The sequence below is a fragment of the Suillus plorans genome (genome assembly GCF_016647745.1).
Source record: "Suillus plorans strain S12 chromosome Unknown HD556scaffold_12, whole genome shotgun sequence".
NCBI classification, from domain to species: Eukaryota; Fungi; Basidiomycota; class Agaricomycetes; order Boletales; family Suillaceae; genus Suillus; species Suillus plorans.
Genome location: NW_024537396.1, coordinates 572,813 through 592,044, shown reverse-complemented (window position 1 = coordinate 592,044; position 19,232 = coordinate 572,813). Strand labels below are relative to the sequence as shown.

Below are 19,232 nucleotides of genomic sequence, written 5' to 3'. Positions count from 1 at the left end.
GATACGGAAAAGTCCCATCGCATCAGGGGCTGTTTGGTATGGGACGAGGGGGGGCTGGTGAGGGATGTCTTTGGAGGCAGGACTATCTGGTGCCTGTGGTTGCTCAGGCTGGACCTCGACGATAGGTCGTCTGCGCTCCTGACGATTCGTCGGGGGCATGTGAGCGAGGTGAGTTGACGAGCCTGGGATATAGTCAATATACCGTGCAGGCATCCGTATTCGCCGCCCAGAACGGGCAGAGACAACAGCAGGTGCGTCTGGGGTAGGCACTGGAGGTTCTGGTTCTGGAATATATCCCGAGGGTCCAGCGACATCACCGTACTATACAATTATTGTATCAGTATAATACAAATCAAGTACATTTAAAAAAAATTACCTCAGTATTGACATGGTCGTCACCCAGGTCCATCTGCACATCAGCTTCGGGAGAGGTGTTCCTTTGCCTGCGTTCCGGAGACCTGGTCTCATCTCGAGCTCTCGTCTTCCTACGCTTCTTACGCCCCTTCTCGAGGCGACACTGACTCTTGTAGACGTCAGCATCTAGAAGTTTGTCGGCTTCGCACCGGGCCTCATGACCACTCAAGCGCTTTTGGGACGGGAAAACCTTCCTGCATCCTAGACAGACGAGGTCATCCATATAGATAGGTACATAGAGAACGTGGAGGGGGATATACATACCTGGGCATTTCTGGAGGCATTTATAGTCGCCATAGATTCACTTGAATGCGACAGTTCTAGTCCCTGTGCAAGATAAGAGTCATGAGGTGATTCACCACAGGTAAGTATTGGAAGCGGCTTCGATGCTAAAGGTGGAGATAGACCTTCGGTCTCTGAATCACAAGTCACACTGCAACATCGTTCATTTAGAAATTGACATTCAATATTGTAGAGAATACAGTGAAATATAATGAGTACCGGGAGGCAAAGGTCCGGACGCACATGCATATGATATCAAAAGAAACAGTGATTACATTAACAAAAATCCACGCAACATAGGTAGACGAAATGACTCACATATCTCGCGGGTGTAAGCGGGTGAGAATGGCCTAAAAGAGATGCAGAGTTGACCGGTTCAGATTTAGGTTGATTAATGGACGGCAAGGCGTAAGATGTATAAGTAGTAGAGGAAGAGTGTTGTGGTACTGGAGGTGAGAATGCAGATTGCATAGCTTGGCGAGTGTATGCAGGCTGAGCTTGGTATTGATATGATGTAGTAGTTGTCGGAGGAGCGGCCGCGGCAGGTTGAGGGGCTTGTGATAGAGATCTCAGCTGGGTCAGGATTTGACGGAGCTCATCTTGAGAAATATGTACCAAAAGTCGGCGGGCGTATAGTCAATATCTCTGGTGGTTTATTAGGGTTAGTGAGGGCGGACAGCAACTTGGACATTGGAAGAACGTACCAAAAGTCGGCGGGCGTATAGTCAATGTCTCTGGTAGTTTGTTGGTTCGAAATCTTGGTTCCAAACATCACGTGACTTTTCGAAGTCAGCCGGCAAATACCGGTGATGCAAAAAGACGCGACTACGCGTTTCTCATATTCATTTCTTATCAATACCACTAATCTTTTTCATAATCATATACTACTATGTCAACCGAATCCATCCTCGTTAATGGGACCGACCAGGTCATTATTCATGACAATGTCATTGTCATGAATATCGAGAATCTCCTAACCGGTTGGCCGACTTACGAGATTAAGTTTACACCCGAGAACCCGGGCCCATTGGTGAGCCATCTCGATCTTTTCATATTACTTACTGACTTTGATTTAGAAACTAATCATCCGGCTCAAGGATCCCGTCAAGATGGTCCATATTGAGGAATCTACCGATAGCGAGGCGGAGTTATTGATACCAGGCAGTCGCAAAAGGAAAAGGTGTGTCTTTTGGTTCCGATCTTCTCACAAATATATTGCTAACTCAATGTACAGGACCGATCGCGAGAGCAAGAAAATCAAAATGTGAGTTGGTCTTGCGCATCACATTCACTAACATTAAACTTTCTAGGTTCTCGGCCGATACCGTCAAGATCACAGAAGATCTCAGACGCCTCAAGATCACGTCCCAGAGTTCCGGGTGAGTTTTTCTTATATTTACTGGCTCATCACGCTGACAAATTTTGATTTACAGAAATAACTCCGTCAAAGCGAAGCCAGTGCGCTTGTTGGGAGCCCGCCCAAATCCTCAACCGCGCAAACTCAAATTCAACAGCAGTACTACTTGGCCACCCCACCGCCCTCACCATTTCAGGGACGTGCAAGATAAGGATTCCGTTGACGGTCTTATCCTGCAAGCCGTGCCTGCTCCGGTTAAAGCTGACTTAACTTAGGTTATTTTTTTTGCTGTGCGTTTTTGCTATTGCATTTGTTATTTTGCAGTCTGTATACGATAAGTACGTACTTTGTAATTGTACAATTAAATGTATTTTTTTGTTGCGCCTCAATATGATGATAACATGTCAACAGAACCAAATAAAACACGTACGATAACGCGTGAATGCCCTATGCAACTTTGTAACTCTAACCACTATGGCGCGTCGCAAGCGATCCCCCAGTTTTTCTCAATCTGAAAATTCTGATTCCTCAAGTGATTTGGACGATTCACGACGCTCTCCAAGTCCAACCCACAAGAATGCGAAAAAACGCGGTCGATCACGCAAATCTGTTCAAAGTAGAGATGCAACACCAAAGTAAGTTATATTTTGTATTCCATTGACGCTTACATTACTTCTCATCTTACAGAAAGGTGAATATATCCAAGGACACGGATGAAGATTTAGACGACGAGTATTTTGCTGCTGCGCGTGCTATGACGCGCTGCTATGACTTATTTTGCAAGGTCGAGAAGCTCATCAAGATCGGGTGCCTTTTGCAGCAAGACGAGGCTGCCGATAAGGGAGATCTCGAGGAAGATGAGGCCGACAAGGTGTCTCGCAAAAAGAGACTTGAGGGCCTGTAAGTTTTGTTCATTGCTAGGTTGTATATCGTTGATTTATTGTTTTAGCTCAACTTATGTACGTGATCGTTATAAACGGAATTATCATCAACTTCTTCAACTCGCTCCCGGCTTACGAGCGCTCATCAACAACAAGAACAAGTCAAAGCAACTTGCTAGGATCGCACGAAAGGTTAGCATATACTGCATATATGCGCACTTATGATTTACTGACGCATCATGGAGATGAATGGCATTATTAGTGCAACACGGTCTGACGATTCAACTCGTCTCAAGTCACAAATCGGCCACTATGCGGCTCCCTTACCGGCAAAGGAACCTCTAAGCCCACCTGTCAATAATGGCACCTCGTCTAGGTCACACTTGGGTGTTAATCACCCTGTGTTGGCTTCGTTTCTTTGTCCTATAACAGCGATCAAAGATTCTCTGGGAGGGAACTCCACCGGGGGAAAGCTACGACGGCGATTCCATGACTGATGGACTTTTCAAAGGGTATTTTCTCGTCCGCGTAAGTTTTCAACTGTTTACTTAACGTGTCAATATCATACACTCATTGTATATATCAGATCATGCGTCATATATTCACAGGACCGTCTACTGCCTTAGGTGAAGACTCACGTGCAACGCGTTCCTGCAACGCTTCATTGCACGACATGACCACGGTCCAACCAGAACACATTGCATATGCTTGTGTTCAGGTAAGTGTTTTCGTATACTTGACGATTTTATCTTACAATTGTTACTATTGAGGCTCGCTTCGGGATTAGCAGCAGGAATAAGTGGGCCGAAGTCGACGGCAAATTCAGCTATCGAGAGTTCTACCAGAACATTATCGACTTTCTCCGAGAATGCGAAGATAAGGATTGGGTAGACGGTCTCTTAAAATGGTGGAATAGGTACGTGATTTTTACTTTCGTGACTATGATGCTGAGCATTTCTGGAAGGAAACTATTCAAAACTGAACATGGACGGGAAGGTGCAGTTGACGGAGTCTCCGCTAATGATTCTAGCAGGGGCTCCACTGCACCAATGGACAGCCTCGCCAAGATGCGGGCACAGATGTCCGCTCGTGCTAGTGCCGCCAAGAGCTTGGGGGGAGATCGTGTTTGTAATCCTCCCAGTTCTCCCACCCCTCGTACTGGTTCTCGTGATCGTTCTTATTCTCCTCTTGGCCATTCTCATCATCCTCGTGTTCGTTCCCCTTCACCTCAGATCCATTCGCCTGTGCCTCGTGGACGGTCTCCTACTCCTGCGCATGACAGGCACTCTCCTGCTTCCCATGGACGTTCTTTTTCTCCTTGCAAGCATGTCCGTCCTCGTCCGATTCCGCCTAAACGGGCTGCTCCGATGGTACCTGACACCACTCGTTCCCCCACCCCACCCCGTCGTCCTCGTTCTCCCACCCCACCTCGTCGCCCTCGTTCTCCCACCCCACCCCGTCGTACATCCCCACGGAAGAACGGCACTCCACCCCATCATGCTCGTTCTCCCACCCCAACCCGTCATACATCCCTGCGCAAGAAAGGTCCTACTGTTCCCTCTTCACCTGGATTAAGTGAGTTAACGCAGGAGGATGAAGATGAAGAACTCGAAGTCAGTACCAGTAAGAAAGGGAAGTCGGCTGGGAAGAAAGCCAAGGTCGCAGCCAAGGCTGTGGGGAAAAGGAAGCGTGCCGTGGAATCAGCAGGCCATACTGTAAGAATGATACATTAAATACCTACAATTGTAGATGAAATGTGATACAATAATTACTGAAGTCCATAGATACCTATCATTGTAGGGCTGATATATCAATGGAGGATCCTGTCAGGACACTCCCATAATAATCTCACACCCCTAATTTTCGCATTTTTGACCACCTACTGTGGGAATTTCCCCACAACACTTAAAAATAGATTGCTTCTCCACATTTTCGCATTTTTAGCCACCCCACTACACCTAAAACATCACCCATTTTGGGAATCTCCACAATATCAATTATTCCCACACCCTCCCCACCTCACTGCAGCTTCACCACCACACCACAATAGGTCCCCTCTTGTATCTAAGTAGTAGTTTGGTATATATATGTACAATATAATGTAATAGACCGCTTTTTTTGCTTATTTGTGTGCCTGCTCCTCCTCTAGAGGCCATTTAACATATGTTAGAGTAAAGAACACTTTCGCACTTTTGCCCCTTTGGTGGGAAAGTGTTCTATTATATTCAAAACATGTTTATGAGCATATATGAGTATATTCCCATCTTTATTTGACCCCCTGAAGCGCCCTACATCAATAGATATAGCACATATGCAAGAAAACACAGAATATGTTCCTATTTAATTATTTCTAGGTGGACAGACTTGGAAAAATGATTCCCAGTATCTATTCAACAATATGAACAATGTATCAGGAGCCCAGGACCATGGGATAATTCCCTGTTGCATGGTGTGCCCCCCCTCTCCTGGTGGTTTACCCCCTGTGAAAATTTTTCCTGCAGGACCGGACCTTAATTGAGGTGAGGGGTCTATTTCTATGTATATTTGGAGTAGATCTATCATATAGCTGGCCCAGAACACACATAGGATCCTGCTACAAGAACAAAAACATAGAAAATCTCACTTTTGACACTTTTGATGTTTTTTAGTATCTTACTCTTGCATAAATAACCATCCCTGCTCACATATTATCAGTAGTACATTCACACATATGTTCTATGCCAAGGATCAGCCCTACATAGGGCGCAAATTTGATATCTGATGTACAGGAGGTATTTCTACTGATAAGGAGCCCATACTTTCAAAACATCGAAATTTAATAATCAGACACTTGGAGTAGATTTAAAGTACATTCACTATCATATACCTAAATTTACAAAACAATCCAACAAGAATTGAGTGCTGAGGAAGTGAATACCTCCTGTACATCAGATATCAAAATTGCGCCCTATGTAGGGCTGATCAGGGAAGAGGATGAGGAGATGATGTCAGGGTCACGAGTGCTGAGGTAGACCCAAAGCAGGAGTATGTTGTAATAGTAGAGGTACCAATCGAAGTATAGGTGATCGAAGAGAACGCATCCCCACTGTGTGTAATTGGCGATGTCGTGCTTATGACGTTTTTTGCAACTCCAGCGAAGCTTAGAATCACACAATAAGGTCAACACATTCGGTCATAGCTCTAATGACTTACGGTGAGTGAAGAGTAGTGTTCACAGGACTTCCGCACGGAGATTGTGGGATATGGGAAGATTGTGCACCTGGCACTGTTGTTGGAGAGCCTCCGGGGAACGTGGTTGGTAACGTGGGAGTTGGTGAATCAGAGGAACTAGTCTGCGAGGATTGCGGAGTAACGTTTTGGGGATTGTCTGAAGTTGACTGTTGGCTGGATGTCTGTTGCCCCGGAGTGGAAAGATTCGTGACCGACATTGTAGATGGAGAAGAGGTTCTCGTGGTCAATGTTTCCGGTATGGATGGTAGAGAAGTTGGTATAGATGAAAGTAGCGAAGTGAGTATGGAGTAGGAGGTGGTATCGAATGGAGGGATGTACATGGTTGGTGGATTAGCTGGACTGACCCTGTTTTCATAGTTACATGGTCGCAAATATTGAGGCCGATAAGGGACACAAAGCCGCGGCCTGAGCCGCCGGCTCAGGCTTTTCAACACCTCAAGCCGGGCCCTGGGCCGTGGTCAGGCCCTGACTTGGGCCCGGCTTGGCTCGGCCTAATCAGGCTCGGCTTTGGCCGGCCCACGGCCTGAAGCCGGGCCGTGCACATCACTATCTGGACCCGATACTGCTGATATGGTAGTCACCGAAAACATAACCATATATTGCCAGGTCTTGGTCCTGCAATTTCTGTGATGTTAGTCAAAGAAAACACTCAAACTTTGGATGCGCTTCGTTGTCTACACCTAAAAAGCGCATCAAATATATATGCACGGTCATCCTCCAAGTGCGCCAGCACGTCATCAGCATTCTCACCATCCTTCAACGCGAGCAATGCTTTGGCCTTTGTAACTTGCCAGCGCCGGAATGACAAAACATTGTATATAGTTCATCCCATCTTCATACGACCCGGGGGCCTTCAGCTTCAACTTCAAGCTTTCGACATCAAAAAGCCCCTGTCAATTTCCATTGCAACCGAACGCACTCATCGTAGTCGGGAGAACTCAACATTGTTTCAGCAAGTGGGAGTTGAGTGGGAAGAGTCAGAGTTTAGGGGCAGAAAATATTGCTCCCCGACTCCTCATACGAGCCTAAGATAGCAGTATCTTGAAAATTCATATGGCATTGGTCACAAACCAGCACAAATAATGCAGATGAATGATTGTAACCTTTACTCTCCACGACAAGCTACAATAGGTATCTATAACCTTTAGCAAGATTCAGCTCGCGCTCTTCCTCACCGGCAGCTTCATTCAATCGCTCAAGATGCCGCCTGAACACCCAGCACAATGAGATGCATGAGATGGCTAGCACGATGCAAATGAGGTATGAGTTTGTATATGTCGGACCCCAGCTGGATGGCCAGATGTATCTGGTGTGATATGAAATGTTATTAATGGTGACATACGGGAGATACTAGAAACGGACTGACGGTGATAAGGTGTTCCCTGATGTTCCAATGCAATTCATGAACCCGATCGCAACTGCTCGCTTAGAGCTAGAACGAGCGAATGTATTACTGATCCACGTTAGCAGGATGACGTTCGAGACCTGTGCTTGGGCCATGAAAAAACTGGTTTAAATAATAAGAAACGCAGAGATGAATGATGCACGAAATACAACTGACAGTGAGATGTAGCGAACGGTAAAATTCATCGTGGACATAGCCAGAACATATCCAGTAATCAACATCAATAACGCAAAGGTCATATGCCCAAAGCGTTCACGCGTCGCGTCAGAGTGACTTGAAAAACATAAGTCTTCACTGAAGGGTAAGTTGAAATTTCAATAGGGCCTACCGTGCGACAGTGACTGCGGTGATTGTGCTCATGATCCATGGCGGTGTGCACAGCAGAAGACTGACAGTAGGCGAGTACCCCATTGTGGCCGCCAAGGTCGGGAAGAACATATTAAAGGACAGAGATGCATTGCAGCAACACAATGCCGTGCCAATTAACCACGCTCTCCAATCTGTCATTAGTGACAGGACAACAGCAAAGCCGCCGGATGATGTAGGATCAGCGGTACCATGGCCGTCTGAATCCTCCTCCATCCGCTTTTGAGCAAGATTATGCTCTGCAGGGGTGAGCCAACTCGCAGGGCTCGAAGGAAAGTCAGGAAGTATGAACATCCCACCGATGCCGACTAAAATTGTTAAATAGCCCTCTATGAAAAACAGCCACCTGAACTTGAAAGTAGTCAAAATCCATGCCAAGCATCTTCCAAGAAAGATGCCTGTTCCGCACCTCCAGGCCGCATAACCGAGAACCCCCTCCATGGTTGCCAGAATTCCAGAGGCTAGCAACGAACCGAAAGCATTGCTGATTCCAATTCCTGCGGTGAAGAATGCGGTCCTGTACCCAAGCTCTTCTCGCCTATACCTGCGGCTCATTCAGCAAGCCTGTCTGTCACATGAAGTGAAATAGGGAAAATACCATCTTGAGAGCAGATAAACAGCACCAGGATAGAATGTAGCCTCTAAGAATCCCACCAGAAAGCGTGAAGAAAGTGCTTGGTAGTAGCTGCAAAGATATATATCAGCGTTACAATCGTACACTGTTGTACAATATACCAACCTCGTGGATATCCCTTTATTAATATGGTGGGTTGTTTTAAGTTCGCCATCACAAACACATGTAAAACGACAAAACGCACCAACGAGAGTGGTCAGGAGACCCCATAGCGACATGCAGCTGGATAGATACAATGATGGTTTTGTTATGCGAGTGAGAATGAAGTTTCTGCCACCATGGTTCAACCTTCAGAGAGAAGTAGTAAAATATAAAGTTACTCACGATGGTGTTTGCATGAACACATAGCCGATGTATAGACTGCTGATCAACGTATTGAACTGTGTACCCTTCATACCGAGATCCTTCTCGAGACCACGAAGCCTTGCAGCGCTACAGGGAAAAAAAGATATTAGCTAGAGACATAGATATTCCTTGCGGAACGTCTTACGCAGCATTATTTCGATCCATCTGAGAGTTATAGTAGTTATTACAGAGGTGGAGAACGGACGAGACAAGTTACTGATGCCTTACGCACCTGATTTAATATGTAGATAAGAACAAGATACGCTGTTCTGAAATCTAGCTTTCGTAGAAGATTTCGCTCTACGACCTTCCTAGAAATGTACTCCGGGTCGTCATTGTCGTCAAGGGATGTGCCGTAGGCAGACTGTGTAGATTCGTCGACCTCTAAATGCAGCAGCGACCTACTTTCACTGGGAGAGGACATGTATGTTGAAGAGCTCACGGGATCGTGTAGCAATGGCACAGGAACAAGCTCTAGTGATATCTCTGACTTGCCTCCAACTCCGAAAGTTTCATTTTTAGCTAGCATTGCCCATGATAAGCCTGAGTAAGCCGGTTCTGTACACACGGCGCGCGGTGAGAATGACGTGTCCGAGTCGTAGTTTCTCATTAACATTGGCCGTTGTTGACGATGGACTTGGTAAAGGTGGGATGTGCGATCGAAAGTAACATTGAAAAACGAGTCGTATCATCCGGTCGTTCCTGATTCAAAACAAACGTACGTTAAGTAGTGGCCGTAATAATAAATATCGTGGCCTCTATAACTTGGCTAACAATAGCTGCTTTAGCCGGCTATAACCGACAGTACTTAATAATGACTCGGAGTACTGAGTAGCAAAGGATGGGATTTTTGGGGTGCACATACTGCGGGCGAATATTGTCAGGATTGTAGCGAGTCAGACTGCATTCACAGATCCCGATATCTTGCATCCGATGCTTCCATTAGAATTCTTCGTTGTGCAATAGCTTGCGGGTGGTAAGTGAGCTCAATATCCTATGTCATAAACACTAGGCCAGAAACCGAAGAGGCAGGAGAAAAGCGAAGACGAATATCAGCGTTATCTAACGTCTACCTCTTCCCTATTGCTCACACGGGGATGTATGTCAGCGACACCAACTTCACTCCGTTGTTGGTCCTGCAGATGCAGCGCGATTTTTTCTGCAAGGCCATCCTTCTCATTAAAGCTCTCGGGTTCTCCATCCCCATCCTCTTCATCGTCCGCCTCTTCTATGATGGCGCCTTGTTCTCGGAACACGAGGTAGGAGCTCTCAACCACCTGCGAACCACGATTAGGACTGAGTAAGGCGGAGTGGCGACTCTGACCTTGGAGTTCTGTGCAGCACAGATTGCCTTGATAATCTGACCCTCATGCTTAGCGTGGAGTGTACGTCGGAATGAATGAGTCAGGAAAGGAGAAAGGGAACTGAGTGGCCAATCTGGAGGTACGAGGGGAATGACCTGTAAATGTTTTGTATAAGACATCGTAACGACAAGGTAGTGCACATCGAGTTCGTGACTGTAAGAAGGAATGCACTCACGTCAACAGCATCTAGACTCGCAGCCTGTGAGCTCAGTAGTCTTGTGGTTTGCTGGGGCTCCCTGCGAAACAATCATATGTGCCAGGACAAGGGCTCGTGGGGTTTTAAACGTACCCGTCTTCCATGTAAACTTCTAAAAGCATTCTCACCAACTCTCCCTTTCCCTCAGAACTCTTTTCCCTCTCCAAAATCCCAGGACCACCCTTAGCTGCGAACAGTGCGCCCCATTCACCCATTCCGCAAGCTTCGACAGCTTTTGAAGGAACGACAATGCCTCCCGTCCGAGCGTATGTCTCTGCAGAGACGGGATCTCGTAGCGTGAGGGCCAGTGCGCGGAGGGCCATCCTGTGCATTCCCATCTAGAGAGCAACTCAGATAATAGGAAATATTGTGTATCAGAAATACTGACCTTTCCGTCAAGCAATGCCACTTCCAAGCCAAGGACTTTGTCGAAGCCGCTAGCAACAATCTGTGACTTGATCATTTCAGCATTATAACCCGATAAAGCCTGCAGAGCAAACAAGGCTTTGAGCCGTGCGCGTTTCGATGGAGAGTCGGGTGCTGTCGATGCGAAATAGGTAAGGAAGGACGATTGTGGACGTTGAAGCTGCGTAGATGGAAGGGAGAGCACATGTTTTTGTGAAATTTGCGAGGTGTAAGAAGCGACTATTATTTATGCACTGGGTTGAATATTTGAGCGACTAGCGTGAATTTAACGCACATTTGGCACGCCAGAGTTTTAGAGTGCTCTCGTCTTGCAGGCACTCGAGCAGCTCGTCGACACATGCTTGCACGAGCTGTGCATGGAGTTCCGCGTCCTTATCAAAAAGATCCACAGTAAGCTTCCGTGATAAATGCGGGGGCATAATAAAACGCGCAACATACATCTCGCCTTCTCACAATGACTAGCCACTCCAAGAACTTCCTTGCTGCACTGGAATGTAACTGTTGCAACTCGGAAAGAATGGCGAGATCCTCCTCTCGGTCTTTTTCTTTTGCAGACCTCTTGGTCGACATAAGAAGCTACACCGTAACGTGATGAGTTGCGCACATCTACTATCGTCGTATGCTTACCATAAGCCCTCGCTCTGAATCTCGTGCTGTTAGCCATACTCCCCATTTTCGAAGCATTGCCCTGTCTTTTCCCTGTTTTGATTCCAGCAAGGCAAACATATTACTCAGGGGGTCCGACACGGAAGAATCACTATATTGTCCCTCAACCAACCTAAGGTGAACATCAGCATTGTCGGTCTCTGTTAAATAATGAAAGGCAGGGTTAAAGCAGTACCTACCCCTTCCAAATCTCCATCACTCGTCCTTCGTCGCCTCTGGCCCTGAGTAATGCACATAGAGCACCTACTTCTCCGGCTTCGAGGAGTACAGGTTCCACAGCTGAAAGGCTAGCAGAATTCGTGCTTTCAAGGTGAGAAATGAGAGAAGTGGTGTCACCCGATCGTGCGAATAATATAGCGAGGGCTGTATCCGTCACCTGGCAATTCCTTTAGAATCATATAATTCAAACATAAAATCGTATAATAACCTCCTGCTGCTTGTGCTTTCCTTGTCCCTTGAAGCCTTGGAGGACAGACTTGATCATTACTATGGCTTCTTCCCGAAGAATCTTGTAAACCTCCTGGGTAGCAGGCGCCTCACGAGTGGAGGGCGAGAGATGAGGGGAGTAATTCCTGACTAGGTTTGCGGCAACTATCAGTTCCGCCCAGACGGGGGAGAGGGGTGGGTGAGTCGGGTGCCGGGGTGTCGGAAAGAAGTAGCAGCGCACGGTCGGGAAGAGAAGGATGGGAAGGGGAATTTGATAGATTTGAACACTCACTAAGATCATCAACGTTTGCCTCGATGGGCATTCGCTTTGCAATACCGTCGTACATGTCCGCCTCTTCACCATCAGTGAACAATGGCCGCGATAACTCAGGAAAGTAAGATACAAGGATACGGGGATCCAGTCCACCTGCAAGAAAGTGTGGGGCTGCATCCACGAAACGTGTTTGAGAGAACAGAGTGAATGCGATAGCTTGGTGCATGTATTCCAGTGTTTCCACCTTTTGGACCGGTCAATATTCGTCTGACAAGCAGATAGAGTAACAGCACCTCGTCAGAATCTAATGCCTGAGCAGATGCGAAGTTATTTGCGAGGTCGACAGCATCCTTGATGTGGTTGTTTTCAAGCAGTGCTTCAACTTGAGCAATGACAGTCGATTGAACCAGCGAATGAACAGTGTCCTGTCCGTAAACCAAAATGGAAGAACGGGGGAAAGAACTATGGCGCATCCTGACAGACTTGCCAGCGCGTACAAATACTGACGAGCTTTCAGTTCCTCAGTTTCAGAAGGATGCAAAAAAGTTAATAGTCGGGTGCGGTCGATATCCAAGATGAAGCCGTCCTGGCAAGCTTATGGTTAGAATGACTTTGACATATAAATATAAGTGCTGTAGCCGTAATTGATTAGTAAGCACTTTACCTGCGGTGACGAGGGCAAACTTGCTAGCTTACTAGATATCCATAACGCCAAGTACTTCCCGACGCTGCCATGCTTGACGAAGACACAATAAACTGGGACGCGCTACGAGCTCAGAGCCTTCTCCCTGGTGGATTTGGAAAAGAAAGAACACGTGTTTGGTGCGCGGAACTGTTTACTTGTTTCGCTGAACTGCTTAACTTATCATATCCTCACAGGCCAGCCCTGCTCGGAGTCTGCGTTCCGTCAGAACCTCCTCCGTATGCAGAGGTCTCTCCAGAACCTTCTACAAACGATCCGCCCCATCCTGACGAGCGTCAAGTACGTTTGGACACCGACCGGAGCTTTGTGATGTATCCCGTAGGCAATGTATCTCATGGCTACTTTTCTACGAGTGTTCGAACATGTCACAGGCAGACGATAATGAAGATAGTCGCCGAACTGTATTGCAAACTTCTCTCAACAGTTTGATCGTTTCCCTCCTCAGGAAGCGTCGGAAGTTGCACTATTTCCAAGGATACCATGACATTGTCACTGTTGTCTTTCTAACTCTTCCACCAGAACTTCAGCTCCCTTGTATAGAAAAGCTTTCCCTTCATCGATTGAGGGACTCTATGGGACCCACGTTAGAGCCTGTATTGGGACTTCTCCGGATCGCGCGTAATCTTCTGCGTATCATCGACCCTAAATATGCAATGTTGCTTGAGAGGTATCTTAAAGCATTCCACGCCTTGCCACGCCTTGTTTGTTAATGCGTTGTACATTGCTTCGTAGCATTGCGCCCCTACCGTTCCATGCCCTATCAAATCTTCTCACCCTCTTCTCACACGAGGTACCCACCCTACCCCTTATTCAGCATGTCTGGGATTTTCTGCTCTGCCGGGAACCTTTGGCAGTGGTATGGCTAGCCGTCGCTGTAAGTGCTTTTTTTTCACGGCCATTGCTGCGATACCATTCTAGGGCAAATATCGTTGTTTAAGTAATCCCATCATTGACTTATATCGTGCAGGTCATTCTCGTTCGAAAACCTGACGTTCTTCGATTAGCGGCAGAAGAAGAGGATGGCATGATACATTCAGTTTTGAATGCTCTGCCTTCACTCAGTGATGATTCCGAGACAGCGAACGACGTTCCCTTCGATCAACATACTCGATCAGCATCACCAGATGAGGAAGACACAGTCCCCTTCAACACAGAGGAGATGAAGCGGCTTTCAGATACACCCGACGAAAGCACAAGCCACGAGCTTTTCACAGAACAACATCAAATGATCGAAGAGAAACCAGTTCTCTGTTTGGCAGAGAATGGAGTGTCCAAGAATATCACCGATGGTGAAGTTGTACTTGGAGAGACCAATGTGACTGCTGATCCTCAGGAAATTGCGGCCATGATTTCTCCAGAAACACTCGTCGATAATACTGCCGAAATTAATACTGACATCCGGCCCTCACAGCCACAAGTGGTCCCACCCAACCCACCGTTTCTTTCTAGACCGACGTCCCCGACGTCGCTACGTACATCGCGTTCTAGTTCCTGCACTGCATCCCGTTCGTCCTCATCACCACCTCAAAAATCCTGCCGGCCTCCAGTTTCACTTACGTCCCTTCTAACACACGCCGCACAGCTCCTTGAGACTTATCCTCCCACCCTCCCCGAGCTTCGCGTTAATGACATACTTGGGCCTAAGAGCGTTGTGCACACGTGGAGACCTCCTCAAAATAGTTTCTCTACACAATACGACAATGAACGTGATGATGATGTAGAGAGCTGGGTTGGGAGCCCTGATGTTGTTGTCCCATTTATAGAAGATGAAGATATAGAGAGCGAAAATGAGCGAAAGACGAAGTCACGCAAAGGCCCCGTCCCAAGGCACCGGAATCTCGTTCTCCTTCATCGCCTGCGCCTTCGGTTCGGACTACTCACTTCCATGGAGAAACGGATCCTTCTGTTAGGTGCGATAGCGGCAGTTGGTCTTGCCGTTGCCCTTCGCCAGAACAGGGGCATTTCTGAGATGAGGAATGGGTGGATAGCCTGGGTATGGGCATTCAGCGGTGGAATTCGGTCTAGAACTGTGGAATGAACCAGACTATCAGTAAGTACTGGCGTTATCTTGACCCACTTCAAGACTAATCAGTCTTCCTAAGAATATCTGTGCATCGTATATCATATATAATCACTGAATAACTTGACATTTTTATGGAACACTTATTGAGTCTTCAAATCAGAAACGTCTATCACAGGCTGATCGGTTCATGTGCGAGTTTTTATTTTGTATAGATTTACAATTATGAACAACGTTCACCACCGGTGAGGTTTAGGCTACAACGGTTCCGGATCCATTTCAATTGTAGCTTTGTTATTGTGATCACGAAGTCCCCCTCCCACAAAAACTTGATTAATCGCGACCATGGTACACCGAAGCCGTTCCTTCACACGCCTTTGCAATCAAAGATAATCGCTAACAATTTATGCGACAACAAAGATCGGTATCTTATCGGCGGGCAGTCGGGTTGATATCTAGGCCAGCCAGAACGTTGACAATAAGCTATGCCGGCTACCCAGTATAGATAAATCAACCTCGAGTTCAAGAACGAGTATGCAGTTCGTGTTCGATCTGCTGCACTTGCTCTATAAGGTCCGCTGATCCGCGGTACGATATGATCCAATATTAAGAATCGGAAATATCGGGATGATTGCATTATGAATTGCCCGATGCCACGACAGCTGTGTGTCGGCTTTCTGTTGATAGTCCTAAATCCAACAAAAGACACAAAGAGCACAAGGTATGATCGATCCTGTGTAGTTGAAACCCCAGTGAATAAATGATCAGGAAGTGTGTTTATGGAGAACTCGTAAGGCATGATCGTGCAAATGATTGCCGCTACGTGGTTCGTCTTGTAATTAGCATTCATCGATGCATCATTTATATACAGAAATATGATACCAACGTTTATTTTGTCCTCCGAGAACAGGATATGCGAGGTACCTTGAAGTGAATGAACAGGTCAAGCCGACTTCATCTATTTCGTACCTCCGCTAGCGCATTCTATTTGCGTTCTAGATGGGCTGACATGTCCTTGACAGAGCACGAGACAATGTCCTATGATTGATTCCGATGAGAACGCACAAAATAGTTGCACTCCTCACCGGTTACAAAGGAGGGGGATATTACGCGGTCACAATATCAAGGATTCATGTGTTTTCTGATGTCACGTTCAGTAACAAACACGCCAATTGAACTGATGAGCGAGAACCCGACAGAAAACAGCCTTGACCGAAAGTGACCGACAGCGAAATACATCACCCAAAACACTCGCTCTAGCATGAGATAGGTATCATGCGCGTTACGGTGAATGATTGGCAAGTGCATCACACGTTTTTTTTCGATGAGAGAGCTTGCATAGCCTGGCGCCAATCGACGAATACATATCTGGACGTTCAGCTTGTTTAAATGGCGAGCAAAATCATCAACACGTGCTGGGTGAAGACATGGCTTTAAAAGCTCGCATAGCTGCTGAATCGAGAGTAAGAGATGCGCTGATGACAAAAGGAGTATGTAGCGGTTGCCACCTCAGGATTATACAAGTTCTGAAACTCAACAGTAAGCAAAGTGCCCCGTGATCTTGTGCAAGCAGGCGAAACCGGTGCCGTCAAGAGACTCGAGAAGTGAAATGAGACATGATTGCATTGATTGTCTTTTGGTATCAGCACGCAGAACACAAGTTTGATGACAGACTTGAGTGACTTTTGACTCGGTATAATTGAATATGCGACGAACCGACATCGATCCGAAAGGGTTCCCACGCATCCGGGCTTGGCCTCCTCTTAAGTACATCCGTGGGAAGTCGGGGATCTGCAATGGCCAAATAAAAATATTCACTGCACCGGTACTATCATGTGCATATGAGGTATTTTCTCGCTTGCTTGTTCACCACGTGCATGGCAATATTATAACACTCGTTCGCGGAGGGTCAGTGGGGCTAAGTTTACAACCTTGATGAACCAAAGAGGACGATCGGAGCTATTATCATGTTCAGATAGAGGTGAGTCATCGCGTTACTTCTTCTGAGACTGGCCGGTTGAGTCCGCTCCGAGTCTCTCATGCAAGCACGTTTAGGACAAGGAGCCGCATACACGGTATGCCACTACTCATTCTGGTGGCAGTAGCTTCACTACGATGCACATCGCATTGCAGCAGGCTTAATGATTTATCGATCCGACTCATCAACAACCGCAAGATAGTAGTAGTTGGAAAGCTGATCGGAATAAATTAAAGTCGTAAGTGCAATTGATCCATACTTGAAGCTTGGATTCCCGTATTCCACGGGACACTGCTAACTAGAACAAAGAGCACGTACTCGTCCTTAAGCGATTCTTAAGCACAGGTCCATCGATAAACCAATGATCCAACACGGATAATGTTTCGGCGATCGCCAGTTGACATGAATTACGGAATCACTTGGCTTTATCATATGACAGTCACTGTATTCATCTTTCTAGTACTTCGCAATTAAACAAGGTACGCAAACACTTTTTCTGATACCCGTGAACAGGCTGATGGCGTGTCTAAGTAACAACTAGGTTCTTCTTGTGCTCTATCCCTGTGCGTTGTGGCACTGGCGGGGAGACGTACAGACATCGAGTCAACGTGGAGTATAACGCACTCTCGATCGATTCTGGTATTTGCTTGCAGAGTGGCGTCCAATATCCTCGAAGATGAATAATAATGGATAACGTTAAACAGTCCGTACTCGTGGAGACGACAATGAATAAATAGTCTGCAAAGAACGCAAACTTCATTCGAATCTCACACAACACTTCACCCGAAGCACGCCCAACACCTTCAATATGTCCTTCAACTCAAACTTCACTGAGTCGCCTCAGAGCAAGGCAGATCAGCAGCGCCTATACAGAGAGAAGGAGGGAGAGGGATTCGCGGATCTTCAGCTAGCAATTCGTGAAGTGACGGCGGGGAGGGTTGACCCGGCGAAACGCCATGAAACACTGACGGCAGGCATGTCAATCCATTCTGTTGATATTCAATTACCTAACCCACACTCCAGCTGCACAGAAAATTAGAGAGCTCAGTCGTCAGAATGAAGAGTTACGCAGACAACTCAACGGAGTACCTCATTCGTCGTGGGGAGCGCAAGGTGCATTACCTGGCTACTGGACTCACTCAGATGCTAAACAGCGCACAGGTGGTCAGACACACGGGGCATGGCCGTATTTCAACACTAATTAGTTTTCCTAAGAATATCTGTGCATCGTATATCACATGTAATCACTGAACAACTTGACATTTTTATCGAACGCTTAGTATTGAATATTGAATATTGAATACTGAGTTTGTACTGAGTACTGAGTACTTAGTCTTCAAATCAGAAGGGCTATGTGCGAGTCTTTATCTAAGCACGGATAGCCGCCGGCTCGGTGTCAATCGTGTCCACCGCCATCATGCTGTTCTGCTCATTTGCAATTTATTTGCCTCCAAGTTGCTCTTCCATTTTGTTTCACGACACTATCAGCCATACATGGATACCATCCACACCTTCCAGCACGCCGTACAACACTGACTGGCAAGCTCACATCCTGTTACCACTTCTCATTGCTCCTTTTTTGTTCTTTCGTCCCAGTGCTATGATATGGCGACCACCTGTACTTTTCATGAATCGGTCGCTGTCCAAAACGAATCCAGGTATCATGACAATACGACAATACAAACTACTGGAAATCAAACGGCTACATCGTTTTACCCGATGGTGACTCAATGGGAGCATTTGGAGCGATTTAACGCATGCTCGCGCCATGAATCCCATGATTATTGGTTCTGCAGTGACCGATGATGGCACTCCTACTCACACTTCACCTCTATGCAAACGATATTCACTGTCCTCCTGTTACCCACTGTTGTCTCACCTTGCCCATGCTATTTTCACAGGAACCAATAGAAGTTCTCAGTGACGGCAATCGTGCGTTGCTTATTCTCATCGTGGCTGTGAAACAGACATTGACGAAGCTCTCCGCACATACTGGCTAATGGGCTCGCGCTTGCATCGAACATGCTTTCTTCTCTCCACAAATCATATTTTGTGACGAATTCAACGATAAAATTATAAACACTAGCTGGCGACTACCGCGAGTACGAATAACAGTTCTACATTGTCGATTCGTCGAAGTCCAACTGCTCAAGAACCACTGTATTCCACGAATCGCGCTGTATTCTCATCCTTACTGCTCCTGTTGGACAGTGAAACGCAAACAGATTCCTTTGCGGCCACTCTCAAAGGTTGCCAAGGTTTCA

The 19,232-nt window shown here is 46.7% G+C and overlaps 6 protein-coding genes across 6 annotated transcripts; 3 read left to right on the top strand and 3 right to left on the bottom strand.

Moving 5' to 3' along the window:
- Positions 1 to 1,585: 1,585 nt before the first annotated feature.
- On the top strand, positions 1,586 to 2,328 carry HD556DRAFT_1440063 (uncharacterized protein; the record flags this gene model as incomplete). The annotated part of the gene is made up of 5 exons (XM_041306057.1): positions 1,586 to 1,726; positions 1,773 to 1,876; positions 1,931 to 1,960; positions 2,007 to 2,075; positions 2,130 to 2,328. The coding sequence occupies 5 exons, from the start codon at positions 1,586 to 1,588 to the stop codon at positions 2,326 to 2,328; spliced, it is 543 nt and encodes a 180-aa protein (XP_041163534.1).
- Positions 2,329 to 2,527: 199 nt separating this feature from the next.
- Positions 2,528 to 4,667, top strand: HD556DRAFT_1440062 (uncharacterized protein; the record flags this gene model as incomplete). The annotated part of the gene is made up of 8 exons (XM_041306056.1): positions 2,528 to 2,688; positions 2,741 to 2,953; positions 3,003 to 3,126; positions 3,180 to 3,287; positions 3,367 to 3,462; positions 3,521 to 3,652; positions 3,705 to 3,850; positions 3,899 to 4,667. 8 exons carry the CDS (start codon positions 2,528 to 2,530, stop codon positions 4,665 to 4,667), a joined length of 1,749 nt encoding a protein of 582 aa, XP_041163533.1.
- Positions 4,668 to 5,895: 1,228 nt separating this feature from the next.
- Positions 5,896 to 6,485, bottom strand: HD556DRAFT_1440061 (uncharacterized protein; the record flags this gene model as incomplete). The annotated part of the gene is made up of 2 exons (XM_041306055.1): positions 5,896 to 6,073; positions 6,127 to 6,485. The coding sequence occupies 2 exons, from the start codon at positions 6,483 to 6,485 to the stop codon at positions 5,896 to 5,898; spliced, it is 537 nt and encodes a 178-aa protein (XP_041163532.1).
- A 590-nt stretch (positions 6,486 to 7,075) lies between these two features.
- Positions 7,076 to 9,646, bottom strand: HD556DRAFT_1349848 (MFS general substrate transporter). Its single transcript, XM_041302339.1, has 11 exons — positions 9,148 to 9,646; positions 9,061 to 9,080; positions 8,895 to 9,002; positions 8,755 to 8,840; positions 8,676 to 8,688; positions 8,535 to 8,621; positions 8,346 to 8,480; positions 7,899 to 8,282; positions 7,727 to 7,843; positions 7,532 to 7,672; positions 7,076 to 7,471 (listed from the first exon to the last, which is right to left on the bottom strand). The coding sequence occupies exons 1-11, from the start codon at positions 9,529 to 9,531 to the stop codon at positions 7,288 to 7,290; spliced, it is 1,659 nt and encodes a 552-aa protein (XP_041163531.1). The 5' UTR covers positions 9,532 to 9,646; the 3' UTR covers positions 7,076 to 7,287.
- Positions 9,647 to 9,973: 327 nt separating this feature from the next.
- On the bottom strand, positions 9,974 to 12,740 carry HD556DRAFT_1231803 (uncharacterized protein; the record flags this gene model as incomplete). Its single annotated transcript, XM_041297464.1, has 12 exons — positions 9,974 to 10,192; positions 10,240 to 10,374; positions 10,455 to 10,515; positions 10,569 to 10,813; positions 10,864 to 11,120; positions 11,176 to 11,272; positions 11,340 to 11,477; positions 11,529 to 11,679; positions 11,747 to 11,943; positions 11,995 to 12,158; positions 12,286 to 12,511; positions 12,561 to 12,740. 12 exons carry the CDS (start codon positions 12,738 to 12,740, stop codon positions 9,974 to 9,976), a joined length of 2,070 nt encoding a protein of 689 aa, XP_041163530.1.
- Positions 12,741 to 12,939: 199 nt separating this feature from the next.
- Positions 12,940 to 15,270, top strand: HD556DRAFT_1349832 (rab-GTPase-TBC domain-containing protein). The gene is made up of 6 exons (XM_041302338.1): positions 12,940 to 13,089; positions 13,147 to 13,288; positions 13,342 to 13,637; positions 13,703 to 13,844; positions 13,938 to 15,020; positions 15,073 to 15,270. The coding sequence occupies exons 1-5, from the start codon at positions 13,001 to 13,003 to the stop codon at positions 15,006 to 15,008; spliced, it is 1,740 nt and encodes a 579-aa protein (XP_041163529.1). The 5' UTR covers positions 12,940 to 13,000; the 3' UTR covers positions 15,009 to 15,020; positions 15,073 to 15,270.
- The last annotated feature ends 3,962 nt before the right edge of the window (positions 15,271 to 19,232 follow it).

Coding starts and splice junctions, on each gene's coding strand:
- HD556DRAFT_1349848 (XM_041302339.1), bottom strand. CDS start 9,531: ATGTTAATGAGAAACTACGACTCGGACACGTCATTCTCACCGCGCGCC. Junction 8,481..8,534: donor GTTTATCTGCTCTCAAGATG/GTATTTTCCCTA, acceptor AATGAGCCGCAG/GTATAGGCGAGAAGAGCTTG. Junction 7,844..7,898: donor ACCGCAGTCACTGTCGCACG/GTAGGCCCTATT, acceptor ATGTTTTTCAAG/TCACTCTGACGCGACGCGTG.
- HD556DRAFT_1349832 (XM_041302338.1), top strand. CDS start 13,001: ATGCTTGACGAAGACACAATAAACTGGGACGCGCTACGAGCTCAGAGC. Junction 13,090..13,146: donor AAAGAAAGAACACGTGTTTG/GTGCGCGGAACT, acceptor ATATCCTCACAG/GCCAGCCCTGCTCGGAGTCT. Junction 13,638..13,702: donor TATGCAATGTTGCTTGAGAG/GTATCTTAAAGC, acceptor ATTGCTTCGTAG/CATTGCGCCCCTACCGTTCC.